The sequence below is a fragment of the Gymnoscopelus microlampas genome, assembly GCF_963454915.1.
Source record: "Gymnoscopelus microlampas genome assembly, chromosome: 6".
NCBI lineage: Eukaryota > Metazoa > Chordata > Actinopteri > Myctophiformes > Myctophidae > Gymnoscopelus > Gymnoscopelus microlampas.
Genome location: NC_139943.1, coordinates 54,511,382 through 54,526,481, shown reverse-complemented (window position 1 = coordinate 54,526,481; position 15,100 = coordinate 54,511,382). Strand labels below are relative to the sequence as shown.

The window sequence follows — 15,100 nt, the reverse complement described above, 5'->3', positions numbered from 1 at the left end:
TATTTTTTTTAATGATTTTTTTTAAATAATAATAGATAAATACACATTCAGAACAGAAAAAAAAATCTTATTTTTTCCCCCCTCGTTTTTTTTTCGGGCTTTCGGGCCTAACATGATGGTAATAGTCGGGTTCGGGCCGAGCCTCGGGCCGGCCCAGTCGGGCCCAGTTAGGGCCGAGCCTTAATTTTCAGGCCCGAGAACTCTACTGGTGCCGCCCCCCAGCCTGTATAGGAGTACCATCCCCGCAGGCCCGGCTCCCCTCCCCCGAACACGGGCCAATTGGGTTAGGGTTAGGTTAGCCTGCCCCAGCGCGTCTGATATCTGGCATAGAGGGGCGGATTTAAAATCTCCGGAGAAAACAGCCGGTGTTTCCTATTTGTTCACCAATCTGGTGCGCCCGCCCCCGTCCCGCTCCGCGCCCCTCCTTCTCCCGCATTGTGCGGCATTGAGAGCCCTGACGTCACGACATTTGGAGCGACGCCCACTGCACTCTGGTTAGTTGGGGAAATGAAAGGTTGACTCCCACTTCCCTATATGCCAGAAATTTCAACAGCTTGCTCCAGGCTTTCTTTTTAAGCAAACCGCAAAGGAAAATAAAAGCCTGGAGATCGAGGCTAGGGTTAGGTTGCTCGCTCGACAAAGCCGTATGCACCACGGTGGATTCGAACCCCCAGACTCCCGTGGTGGCCATGGACAACTACTTTACCACTGCACCACCCGAGCACCTTTTTTTAAAGGCAATTTTTAAAAGAGCAGCACAATGTCTTTTTGTCTGATCTAGTAGTCTGTGAACTACGTGGAAAACAGAAGTGAAAGAATGCTTAAAGCCGGAGTGGATTAGAATGCCGAACGCAGGCGTCTGAGTCCTGAGTCCCCTCGAGGCTCAGTAAATACTTCATGAATCCCACCCCCTTCTAACAGGCTACTGTACTTTACATACTGTACTGTATGATGGAGCGGATGGCATGATTCTGTTCTCTCGCTCTCTCTCTCTCTCTCTCTCTGTGTCTGCCTCACTCTCTCTCTCTCTCTCTCTCTCTCTCTCTCTCTCTCTCTCTCTCTCTCTCTCTCTCTCTCTCTCTCTCTCTCTCTCTCTCTCTCTCCTCAATGATTCTCAACCTTGTTTTTTTTTACTTCAAGAGGACCTCCAGTTTTATATGCGTTAGTCCAGTGGTTTGCCCACCTTTTGAAGAATATAACATAATATAATGACAAAAAAAAGTAATGTAGTGAAAGAGTGAAATACTGAGCAGATACATTTTAAACTGTGGCCACAAAGTAAATCATTGATCGTTTTATCATTAAACATAACAGCAAATCATTTTTTTTTTCTTTTCATTTTCCACTTTCTCTCACTGTAGTACTGTTGTGTACCCATAGGGGTGCACCTACCCATTTGAGAAACACTGCATTAGGCCACAGACCCTTTTCATACCATTGTAAACTACACTGTAAAATCCTCAGCGTTAATTTAACTCTGAGAGTGTACAAAATGTGTACACTCTCAGAGTTACAGGCAATGTAAACTCCTGTAGGACCCCTGGGGGTCCAAAGACCCCCATGTTGAGAACTCGGAATCCCACATCATGACATGATGTTTTTTTTTTCAAGTCTACAATCTCTATGGCCTGAAAAATTAAACAATCTTTTCAACCAACAAACCAATTCCATTTGACACTCGCACACACAAAAATGTCAAATGAAATTGGTCAATGTAAGCTCTGGCAATCCAACCAGAAAAACCCCCACGCACGCACGCACGCACGCACGCACGCACGCACGCACGCACGCACGCACGCACGCACGCACAGAGAGAGGGCCACAGCACTCTCACCACGGAGATCATAGTGTTATACTGTACACCGCTTGCTGTGAGTGACCTCCATGGGAAAGTCAAAGAACGCCGTGTGTGTGTGTGTGTGTGTGTGTGTGTGTGCGTGCGTGTGCGCGCGCGCGTGCGTGTGCGCGCCGCGCTACGAGACTCCAATCCAATCATGACCTTAAAGATTCCAATCTGTAGTGAATGGTCGAGGTCCTCGCTCTGTTCGACCACCGCGCTAGACGACAACAACGACGCCATCGATCCTTTGCTGATTTTTGTCTCTCTCTCTCTGGCTTTTGTATTTCTCTCTTATACCTCACAACGTGCTTTCTCTCTCTCTCTCTCTCGCTCTCTCTCTCTCTCTCTCTCTCTCTCTGTCTGCACCCTGTCGCCGACCCCCCCTCGGGGGGCTAGCGGAGGCGGCAGAGGGTGTGGGTGTCCACACACATAAGCAGAATAACATTAAGCGCATGATTTATGGCGGTCCTCGCTCCTCGCTTTGCTGTAAAAGCCGAGCCACCAGAGCTCAGCGGGTGACGAGTGTGTCGCCGAGCCGAGCCACAGCAGTGCTTAGTAGCTCCTCACACACTGACCTACAAGTCACACACAGTGTTATATGACCACATGTAGCGGAGCCAGAGGCACAAGCCTTTAAGCCCTAATTGCTTGGAGTTATACGTTTTGCCGTTAAAGACCGCTGTAGCCGCTGCATGCGTTTTTACAAATCCAAGCACAGATGTGTCCAAAATCACACATGAAGCAAAAAAAACATGTACTGTAATACCAACGGAGGTGTGTGATAGAATGTTCATCCATTCTTGGTAAATGGTAAATTTGTTATAGGGGCCCTTTATCCCAAAGTGCTTTAAAATGTGCATTGCATTCACCCATTCACATCCCGACGGCATATGGGAAACCATGCAAGGCATGCAGTTTCTTTCTTTCTTTCTTTCTTTCTTTCTTTGTGTCTGTCTTTCTTTCCTTCCTTCCTTCCCTCCAGAGATCAAAGTGGTCAAAATAAGCTTCGCCAGCAATAGACGAGCATCAGTTCCAGATTGGACCTCGGGGAGCATTTTGAATCAGCTGATATTCACTGTTGCAGTCATAATTTAAAGAGAAGATTTTGGCGAAACTCATTCATTTGTATGACGTGAAAACCACGTGTAGATGGGACCTATACGCAATCTATTTCAGGTTTTGAATAGTTTGACCTCTTAAGTAAGTAGGTGAGTAAGTAAGTGGTCGGCAGTGGCTCAGGTGGCCGCTTGGGTACCGGAGGGTTCCCAGTTCGATCCCGGGCTCCCCAGAGTCGGTGTCAAAGTGTCCTTGAGCGAGACACCAAATTCCTAATTGCTCCCAAGGGGCAAGGCTTGGATATTTACGATGAGGCCAACACGGAAGCTTATGAATGGCCAGAGTGGCGCTGTTTTACCCTGCGCCGACCTGAAGTGTCAGAAAGAATTTATTTTAGCGCAAGTGAATAGGTTTTTGACAAACTTTAGACTAGATTTTCTTACCGTAATGAAAATTGTCATAAATTCTATATGCTTCCAGTTGCTAGTTTAAAGTCTCCTCCTACGATAAAGTAGGCTATGCTCCAGGAGGGGCGGGATGATTTGATTGACAACCTACACAACCAATAGCATTCATTCCCCGCCCCCGCTCTTGATTGACAAGCTACCCAACCAATAGCATTTTTGGGGGTGTTTTCCGGTTCGCTGGTCACGTGTCTGGTCTCAACCAATAGCGTTTGAGTTCCGGACGTCGCCAACTGTATATATTAACGATGGAGGAATGCATGTTCCTGAACTATCGGCTTCATTTTCGTTCTGTAGAAAGCAGGGGAGTGGCTTTGTCCATTCTTTTTTACAGTCTATGATTGCTCCCGATGAGCAGGTTGGTGCCTTGCATGGTTTCCTCCGCCATCGGTGTATGAATATGTGTGTGAATGGTGAATGTGTGTGTGTGAATGAATGGTGAATGTGTGTGTGAATGGTGAATGTGTGTGTGAAGGGGTGAATGTGTGTGTGAATGTAATGCACAATCATTGTAAAGCGCCTTGGATAAAGGTGCTATATAAATGCACCATTTACCATTTACAAACCACGATGGCTACAGGAGCGTTACAGAACGCCAGAACAGTGTAGCTACAGTTCTTGTCAGGGCTATTATTAGATCTTAATTTAACCCTATACAGGGTCCCCCAGGCTTAGGGGTCTGTACTTGCTCCGCTCCTTTTCACCAAATCTCTTTGCCGAAAATATCAGTTCTACAAGCTCACAACGCGACGCATTGAGAGCTTGTATAGGCTATGTAGTTTTATGTTAATGTTCGCCTTATTTTTTTGTAGAATGCTTGCTTACTATGACATGACCAGAATAGGACACTAAGGTTCATGTGGTTTGATTTGACTTAACTGCTGTACATGCACATTGATGAACCATGAGTGAATGTAGATTGAATAGATAGATTGATATCTATGTATCGTCTCTGTCGGGGTGGAAAGTCCCAAACTGTTACTTTTCAGCATTCAAATTCAAAAGCATCAAAAGTAGCAGATCTACAAGCTCAAAGAGCAAACATATACCACTTAAAAACACACAAATAAACAAAAAGAAGAAAGCAAGAAAATACATGTTTATCATATGCATTACACTGTCCCATGGCACAACAAATGTGTGAAGTCCCTGTATATCATGTGTGGCTGTCTGTTAAGTTAGATATGCAGCTATATATCCCAGTGGCTGGGTGTCACCGCCCAGACAATTTCCTGTACAATTATTATACCCAGCCAGCGGAAAAATGTGATTCTGATCAGATGTTATCAAAAACTGTCATTTGAATCCCACGGCCTAGAATAGAAAATCTCCTCGTCAGCATATTTATCAGAAACAGATTTTCCATTTCTCTGCCTGTGGCCTTTACTGCCTGTGCTGTATCCCTGGAGCTTTAATAATAAGGAGACACAGGTATTCCACACAGAACGGCTCATTAAATCCACTGCAAGGATCAAGACGCAAACTATGAAAGTGTAGCGATCAGCAGTATCGCCAAATTAGACAGCTAATTACAGCGGCAACCCCTCCCATATGTCACTGTCAGCCACCAGATGATTAGAAGTTTCAGATTATTATTTTTAACCCATTCAATCCGGGAACACAGCTGTCATTTTTTAGATTCATTTGGCTATTCAAAAATAGCAGATCTACAAGCTCGTAGCGCGGCACTCGGTGCTTAAAACTTGAAAAAATGATATGTATTTGGCTGCGGACCCCTCCCAACTCAAAATATTATGTTCCAGGGACCCCCTTCCCAGGAGCAAAGATTTGAGTTCCAAATGTTCACTTTAAAAACAATAGCCTATATATTCAAAGAGTTGCACACATTGTCACGATTATTTAAAAAAATAGCCGATTTACAAACTCGAGTGCCGTGCTACGAGCTTGTAGATCTGGTATGTTTGAATAGCCAAAGTTTAGAATATGGATAAAGTGGTTACACGCGGATGCGTTCCCGGTCTTAATGGGCTAACCCGGTTTCTCTGAGAATGTAATTGTTTTGTTTTATTCAACTCAGTGAACTCTCTCTCTCTGGTTCTCCTAATTTACCCAGTAGCTCTATCACTGTCGTAACACCTGTGAGTCATTTTTTAGTTGTTGTTTCACAGTTTATATTACTTTTTTATATGATATTGTGCAGACTGTGCCTACGCAGTTAAATACACAGCCGGGTCAGGAAAGTTAATTGATTAACAGATTCAGATGCCGATAGACCTTTAGGAAATTGCTTTTCTTGCTGTTACGAAAAATACATTGGAAATATCAGCAATTATAATAAGATTCGCAAGTGACACATGGCTATTCTTCAACAACAATGATTTGATTGCAGTGCATCGAACGTGTCTATCAATAAATGCACAAAATCTCTGTTCGTCTGTCTATATAGTTCTCGAGAGAACTGTCCCGACTGCCCGACCTCAAACTCGGTGCGCCAGTCGCCGACTACCCGAGTGAGTGTCGTGCCCGGCGTCGAGTTGGTCACAAAAGCGGTTGTCCGAAACTGCCAAACCGACCGATTTACCCTTAATACGGTCATGTGCACATATAGGACCGAACGACTTCAAACTCGGTCTGCGGCGCCCATCGTCGAGTCGTTCAAATAGGCGGTTATGCAGAACTTCTGATCCAACTGAAATGCCCATACTTTGCCAGTGCATGCGCATGTGGGCATACTGACGATGACATATATGGGCATAAAAGGGAAAAGGACAGACAGATACAGACCGTAGAGTTAAAAATAATAGAGAGGGCACCGGATATCGCCTCCCATCCACTTGCATTGAGTTGCTCACCCAGCGCATGAGGCGAATTGACCCCTTCTTCCGGGTTGTGAAATGTGATGGGCGAGGCCTATTTGGGGCCACTGTGACACGACTTCCATCGTGTAATAGTATTAATGGAAGAATAGTATTAATGGCAATAAGTAATAGTAATAGTAGTAGTATTAATGGAAGAAGAAGACGAAGAAGAAATGTTAACTAATAGTAGATTCCACTGAGTTTCAATATGAGTCATGTTCTGCCCCAGGGCAGATTTATTATTTAAACAAGTAAAACAGTGACCTCTATTGGCAGGTTATTGTAGCACTCCCTACTTAACCTAAAGCAGGTGCAGCTAACACATTAATCAAAGCAGGTGTTGTTACTTTGCTAATTAGCAGAGACTGGGCAGAAAGTGCAATTTGCTTGTAGAGTGCAGACATGGTTTGTTTGTCACCTGATGTGATTTTTACTTTCTTCATTTGTTGAGTCCCTTCGATGCAAGGCTGTAAGTAAGATTTATGCTTGCGTAGTATGTTACAGTATGTCTGGAATTGTATGTTTAAATAGGCATTTACACAATGTTAAGAGCATATCATGCAGTGATTGTTTGTATTGTGTGTTTGTATCATTCCAGTTTTCACTCCACTTTCACATGTAAAAATAAAAGGAGCAAGAGGCTAATCCTGACCCTTGTGAAAAAGGGAGTTTGGCTACTGTCAAGTTTGTGGTATCAGGCACTCTAACTGGACAGAACAAGTCATGTTTTGTTATGAGGCCTGGGATGTCGAAAGAGCAGCAATCTTACATCAGCCTAACTTACACAGTAAAACCCTTGAACACGTATAAAGCCTTGGAGACCATGCACCATCCCACCCAGATAGATCTATATGGAAGAAGAGCGTTATCTGTGGAAGTCACAATGATTTATATGTGAATAATGCACTTCATACATATTCCCCTCACGGTGACCCCTATAGATCTTAATAATATACCCTGCATCAGACCTGGGCTGCTCTCCCTCGATCATAGCATGTTATTGTGATGAATACATTTCGGACACTGGCTGGCTTGGCTCTAGCGCCACCACGAGGCCACCTTTTCCACTGACGTGCATGCTTGTTTACTCCCAAACAAGATATCTGCTGGATTGCTACAGTATGCGTGTTATACAATGGTGTAAAGTAATTAAGTACATTTACTCAAGTACTGTTCTTAAGTACAATGTTGAGGCACTTTTACTTTACCAGAGTATTTCCAATTGTCTGTACTTTTACTTCTACTCCACTACACCTCAGAGGCAAATATTGTACTTTTACTCCACTACAATTACTTGAAAACTTCAGTTACTAGTTATTTGCTGATCTACAAGCTCTACAAGCTCACAATGTGTCGCGATGCGACACATTGTGAGCTTGTAGATCTGCTATTTTCAAAAGATTGTGCATATTTTATACATTTGAAAACCTGTGAAATGGGACATTCTGCACAATGAGTACTTTTACGTTTGTAAGTATATTTTGATACCAATACTTTTGTACTTTTGTACTTTTGGTACCAATTTTGAATTCCAGACTTTTACCTGTAACAGAGTGTTTCTACATTGCAGTTTTGATACTTTCACTTAAGTTAAAAAAGAATAGTACTCTACTCTTTACGCCACTGATGTTATTGTAGGTAAAAACAAAGAAAAGAAAAAAGGAGTCATCGTGGTCGTTGGCTTGTAGGTAGATCTGCTTGTACACTATTGTAAGTATTACGTGGGGTTTTAAATGGTTAATTTCTTCCAGAGAATGTACCCTGCTGACTTAGGCAACACTCTCTTCTGTCTTCATTAGGTCAGAATGTGCTCACTTTGCACACATATCCCACATTTTAACCCGTTTAGACCGGGGAAGAATCTGTGTCATTTTTTTAGATTTCTTTGGCTATTAAAAAATAGCAGATCTACAAGCTCATAGTGCGGCACCGAGTGCCGCGCTATGAGCTTGTAGATCTGCTATTTTTGTAAAGATCGTGAACATTTTGTGCAAATCTTTGAATATATATACATTTTTAAAGCAAACATTTGTAACTCAAATCTTTGCTTAAAAAAAAAAAAGCCAAGCCAAAGAAATCTTAAAATGACACAGATGCGTTGCCGGTCTTGAAGGGTTAATGGGACAGATTGCTATGAAAGGAGCCGAGTGCATTTTGTGCTCCCCGGAGAGGCTGACCCTGTGGTTTTCCAGTGACCCCCTTGGCCTTTCCTTCTGAGGTCACCCTCAGACCACAATGTCACGTTTGTACTCCAGATATAATAATAGGCACATAGCGGGGATGGACCGTACTGGGTTTTTGGTGCCAAAATGACCTTTCCAATAGCAGCAACAATGTCCTGATGGGTGTAAGTGGAAGCTAAGGGGCTGTCATCATCCCCTGGGTCCTTCTATCTCCTCTCAACCAGGGGAAGATACAATTGGTTGGATTTTCTGGGGGATGGGGGGGTACTTAAGTAAAAGTATCAATACTGCAATGTAGAAATACTCTGTCACAAGTAAAAGTCCGGAATTCATTTTTTTATTTTTTCGGAATTCAACTTTTACTTGAGTAAAAGTACAAAAGTATTGGTATCAAATTGTACCAAAAGTAGAAAGTACTCATTATGCAGAAGGTCCCACATTTTCAAATGTATACAATGTATAAAAATCATTTGAAAATAGGCGATCTACAAGCTCACAATGCGTCGCCTGAGCTTGTAGATCTGCTATTTTCAAATGGCCGAAATGTATATAGGGGCTGAAAGTGGTTAATGTATGTTTTGTAGTAATAATCAAAATCTACAAAGTACTGTAACTAGTAACTAAAATAAATAATTGTAGTGGAGCAAAAGAACAAGATCTGACTCTGAGATGTTTTTTAGTAGAAGTAAAAGTGCTGAAAATTGGAAATACTCCAGTAAAGTAAAGCTCAAAATTGTACTTAAGTACAGTACTTGAGTAATAGGGGTGTGCCGATATATCGTCCCGCGATATATCGCGATACGTTTTCGCGACGATATGTATCGTTTTGGAAAAAAAAAATATCGTTTTTGAAAAAAAAAAAAAACATTTTTTTTTTTTTTTTTCTTTTTACAATCATAATAATCAGGCATGCAAACGGCCCCGAAGTGAAAAGAGTGACAACATGTTTTTTTTTCGGGTCAGGTGTCATACTATTTGGATTCAAAACGGCTATTGTAGCTGAAAAGCTACAAGTTTGCATGTCTGAATAATGCAAAAACAGAATTATTTGTTTGCATTTTCTTTTTTTCTCCTCCATATATTTTCATAATAAAAAAAGTGCGTATCGTATCGTATCGAAATCGTATCGAAGTTGTGAGCCAAATATCGTATCGTATCGTTTCGTGAAATTAGTGTATCGGCACACCCCTATTGAGTAAGTATACTTAGTTACTTTATATCACTGGCTTAGGAATGAAAAAAACCAAACATGAATTCAAGGCTTCATGGGGTGTGTAATTGATAGAAAATAAGAAATGTTTGGGTGAACTACTCCTTTAACTTAAAAATCATTAGAAGTGATGACTACTTAATACGTATCGCCTGGAGGTTATTGATTAAGCACATTTCTTTGATAACGCGGTCCAGAGCCCCAACGATTCTCCTCCTTTCCAAACACCACCGGCGGGTGAAATCAAATTAGCGCGATGAAAGTTTTATTCCAAGTTTATTACAGGAAGGATCCTCCAGCAGCACTCAGACACAATGTTAGGAAGGAATTCTCCATCTTGATCGACGCTGCCGGCTGGCACTGACGGACACATTAGCATCCATAGGTCATTCATCTGTTGTCTGTCCTGGCCCTGGATGTACTGTGGAGGCATCGGCCAGCCTCTGAGTGGCATTTGTATTGCTGGCAGGGCCTTTTGTCTGTCTGCAGTGGCGTGCACAGACATTTTGAGGGGCAGGTGCTCAAGTAAATTATACATTTTTTTGTTTACTTGGTCTGCTCTTTTTTCCCTCTACACCTATACCTCTTTGCCAAAAATAGCCGATCTACAAGCCCACAACGCCTCGCAGCGCGAGGCGTTGTGAGCTTGTAGATCGGCTATTTTTGGCTAAAGTTCTCCTCAGAAAAGGGATGCTAGGTTTCGAGTGGTTATGGTAAAAAGAAAAATCATATCACATCACAGATTTGGCGGACCCCCTGTAGTAAACTCTGAGGACCCCCTAGGGGTCCCGGACCCCCTGTTGAAGACCCTTGCTGTAAACTGAAAAAAAGGGCACTTCTGGTCAAGAGGGCAAAGGGCAGGTGCTCTAGCACCACCTAGAGTATCGGCCAGCCTCTGAGTGGCATTTGTATTGCTGGCAGGGCCTTTTGTCTGTCTGTCTGTCTGTCTGTCTGTCTGTCTGTCTGTCTGTCTGTCTGTCTGTCTGCAGTGGTGGAAAAAGTAGCTACTAAAATGTTTTACCAAAGTAAAAGTATCAATGCTGCTATGTAGAAATACTCAAGTAAAAGCCTGGACATTTTTCTTGAGTAAAAGTATAAAAGTAATGGTATCAAACATGTATTTAAAGTACCTGACTTAAAAGTACTCATGATGCAGAATGTCCCGTTTCACAAAATTGTAAAAAAAGATATTTTGAAAATAGCAGATCTACAAGCCCTACGAGCTTGTAGATCGGCAATTTTCAAATGGCCGAAATGTATATACAGTAGGGCTGAAATGGTATTTTGTATTTTTTTGTAATAATAATCAAAATCTACAAAGTAACTGTAACTACAGTCTTCAAATAATATGTAGTGGAGTAAAAGTACAATATTTGGATGTAGAGGAGTAGAAGTAATATTGGAAATTGTTGGATATACTCAAGTAAAGTACAAATTCCTCAAACTTGTACTGAAGTAGTACTTGAGTAAATGTACTTAGTTACTTTACACCACTGTCTGTCTGTCTGTCTATCTGTCTGTCTGTCCTTTCCCCTCATCTCTCTCGCTCTCTCTCTCCCCCCGTTGAATGCCAATGAGAGTGTGTGTGAGTGTGTGTGTGGTGTGTGTGGAGCTGTGCATGCCCCGTACACACTGCCCTTTGACTGAAGTGAAATCAATCAGTCCTTCAATGGTTCTCTAAAGGACCATTATCCAATCTTCACCCTGCTTGTCTAACTGTCTGCCAGTGAATGTGTGACCCGGCTCCCTCTCTTATCCGCTCTGCCTGTGTGATCCAGACCAGACCAGACCAGGCCCCCGCAATAGGCTCTATGCACAGCAGCCATATTGGGAATGAATTGGGCCCCTTCCTTACTTCCTTCACAGGTGTCACCAATAATACTAATTAAGGCTCTGTTCCATTTAGTGTGGTATAGTGGTTGTCTTATTTTCAAGGACCCCCATAACTCTGAGTGTACAAATGGAACCAAATGGACCCGTTCCATTTGTACACTCTCAGAGTTACACACCCACCATTAAGGGGCCATTTGGGAACCAAAATGCAGTGGTTCCATGCACGATATCAGCGCCCTGACCAGAATTGAACAGAGCCTTCATTAGTATCATTGGTAACACCTCTGAAGGAAGTAAGAAGAGGCCCACTTTCTTTCCAATATGGCTGCTGTGCATAGAGCCTGTTCACGCTAGGCTGCGATTCACCAGCTTTCTATGTAGGGGGGCCACGGCCCACCCAGGCCCACCCAATGGCTGCACCCATGATACACATGATGAAAACAGAGCTATATTGTCCAATTTGACCATACTGTACAATACCAAATACTCTAAAACCAGTTCACCCGTGATGCAAGCTTGTACATCTGTTATTTTTGAGCAGTATTATGCACAGAATCGTAAATCATGTTATAGGGTGAGCGTTTGCCCCAGCTGCCACTCAAAGTGACTACTGGCCAATCACAGCGCGTCTTTTCTGGGACTTGTCAAAGTCTAGTTTTTTTTAAATATCACGCTTCCACCACACCTCAATCCCAGTTAGTTACACACCTGTCTCCACTCCTCATCAGCCCTGCAGCTCTGTGAGGGCTGCTCACCTGTGGCCACTTCAGCAATCAGCTTGTAGCCTATATAGTGGACTGGACTCACTCTGTACACTCACTGTTTGATCCTAGACATGTGTTGTGTTCTTTGTTTAGTGTTCTGTATTGCTGACTTGCCCTTCATTGTGTTAAATACATGTTATTGGACTTTACCTGCCTGCCTACTCGTCTGTTTCTGGGTCCACACCTGATTCACAACGTGACTGTTGTGGCCTGAAAAGTTACAGACCCGTAAAAGTCCATTTGGACCCCTCGTGGTCCCTGGACCAGACACTGAGAACCATGTTGGACCAGTGCCAGCTGACAAGCGCCACAGAATTAGAGGTGACTGGGAAAGGTTAGGCGCCGTTCATAGCCGTGAACGTTTTACATCGACTGAATGATCTATTGTAATTTGGTTTCAAATGTGTCGAGCGAAGCTCTTGCAGTTATACTTTATATCAGTCTTCTTCTAATTTAATACACAACTAAAGTGCACTGTGGGAAATGGAGACTGTTAAACTTGCAGACTGCCGTTGGAGACGGCCTCAGGACTCTGTGAGCAACTTTGATACGTACATATTAACTAGAAATGTAATCAGTGTGCTCAGCTTTTTCAGTGTTGTTGCGAAAACCCAAATGATGTTCTGTTTATCTCTGTTGTTCATAAACAAGGAAATATGAGAGACATTAACACCCTTTTAATGGTTTTATAATTTTTAAAAAAGCACCAAAAAGATCCAAACCAAATCAGATGGGTGCTGGAATCCAGAAATACCTACCGTAGTGAAATTGAAACGGAACAATCTGCACACCAAATAGCCTCCGTTAAAATGACTTTTCTTCTGCAAGAGTGAAGAGCTTTCTCAGACTTCTGTTCTTTTTGTATTCCTCCTCACTGTGCTGTCATTGCTGTTGTATCCTACTGAGCCTCCACCGAGAGGACGTAGAGCCTTCGTCCTACTCCTCCCGGCCAACACTCTCTGCTGACAATGCGCCGCCCCCCCCAGCCCGTAGGATTACATACAGTGACATTCATCCGCCTCCTCCCCACCCGGCTTCCCTCCCCGAACACAGGCCAATAAGCTCTATGCACAGCAGCCATTTTGGAAAGAAATTGGGCCTCCTCCTTACTTCCTTCACATGTGTTACCAATGATACTAATGAAGGCTCTGTTCCATTCTGGTCAGGGTGTTGATATCGTGCATGCTGGCTCACGAGAAACACTACATTTTTGGTTCCCAAATGGCCCCTTATGGTGGGTGTGTAACTCTGAGAGTGTACAAATGGAACCAAATGGACCCGGTCCATTTGGTTCCTTTTGTACACTCTCAGAGTTATGGGGTCCTTGAAAATAAGACATTTGACAACCACTGTGCTACACTAAATGGAACAGAGCCTTAATTAGTATTATTGGTAACACCTGTGAAGGAAGGAAGAAAGGGGCCCAATTCATTCCCAATATGGCTGCTCTGCATAGAGCCAATAGGGCATAGCAGTGGCGGCCATTTTCTGTTTCCACTTCAAAATACTCAATGCATTTTTCCCATTGACATTTCCAAAAATATTTATATCAATTCATGTATGCCTAGAATCAAGCTATCCAGGGTCCTGGTGAATCATGACCATAACACGTTTGATTCTGTGAAAAAAAACATAGAAAATGGCAAAACAAATGGTATTTATTAAATATAGTATATCATATAATTAAATATAACATTTAAAAAATCACAGAAAAAAAAGTTTTATGGTCATGATTCACCAGGACCCTGGATGGCTTGATTCTGTGGAACCAGAAAGTGGAACCAGAAAATGGCCGCCACTGCTATGCCCTATAGTGTTTGTGTAGTAGACGCTCGACAAAGCCGGATGCACCACCATGACTTTTTTTTAATATAAGAACAAAATCTTTGTGTTTTACCAATTATTAGGGGGCCCTCTTGCAATATCCCTCACGGCCCACAGGTTTGGAATCGCTGGCATAGAGACATGTTCTCTTTAACGGGTCATATATTACCTATCTACAGTTATAACAAAAGTCCCGTCTCCTCTCCACAGATTCCCCAGGTCAGCTACGCATCAACGGCGCCAGAGTTGAGCGACAACACGCGCTACGACTTCTTTTCCCGCGTGGTGCCACCGGACTCGTACCAGGCTCAGGCCATGCTGGACATCGTCACCGCCATGGGATGGAATTACGTGTCAACGTTGGCCTCCGAGGGGAATTACGGCGAAAGTGGCGTCGAGGCCTTCGTCCAAATCTCCAGAGAATCGGGTAGGTGTTTGTTTTTTAAGCTTTTTGCTTTCTCGACTTTCTCGTTATGTAGCTTCTAACTTTCTGATGGAGCCACGCTGTTTGTTTGGATGTTTGAGGAGTCTGGATGCTCCATCTCGTAATATGTATTTTAAATCCTTTGTGATTTTTTGGAGCAAAACCATCCTGGCCTTTTTTAATAATAATAAGACCAGGATTTTGTTATTGTGGGTAGTGCACGCTATTCACTCCTGCATTGTAAGATATTCTCTGCTGTGAGAGAACAAGCAAAGTGGAAGGACAATGTTTGTTTAAAATCTACATACAGAATAGATTGTAGAATGTGTTCCTTTGTGCTGCTGAGAGGACACGGTTGTATTTGGAGCACACTTTATTTTCACTGTCTGTGTGTCTTTTGTGTGTGTGTTGATTGTCCCCCAACGCCTAGTTCACGCCAAAGATTCGTGACATAACCATTTTAAGCCTGATTTATACTTTGTCGTGCGGCATGCACCGCGCGCTGAATAGTTCTACTAGTTCACAACGTGTTGTGAGCTTGCAGATCTGCTGCGTGACGCCATCGTTCAATGTCTGAATTACCTTAAAGGACCACTTCACCCATTTTGCTTCGGTTCATAATATGAAGTTCGGTGAGGATCTCTGTCTACTCACTCTGTCTACTCACTCTGTTTCTCAGAGGA

General features: G+C 43.0%; 1 protein-coding gene across 1 annotated transcript in view; it reads left to right on the top strand.

Annotated features, from left to right (window-relative positions):
- The window catches only part of grm8b (glutamate receptor, metabotropic 8b), a gene marked incomplete at both ends in the record, with an annotated part of 492,451 nt that overhangs the window by 114,106 nt on the left and 363,245 nt on the right, over positions 1–15,100 (top strand). Inside the window, one exon of the mRNA XM_084058858.1 lies at positions 14,204–14,420. Within this exon, the coding sequence (XP_083914984.1) occupies positions 14,204–14,420 (217 nt within the window). The remainder of the gene's footprint in view (positions 1–14,203; positions 14,421–15,100) is intronic.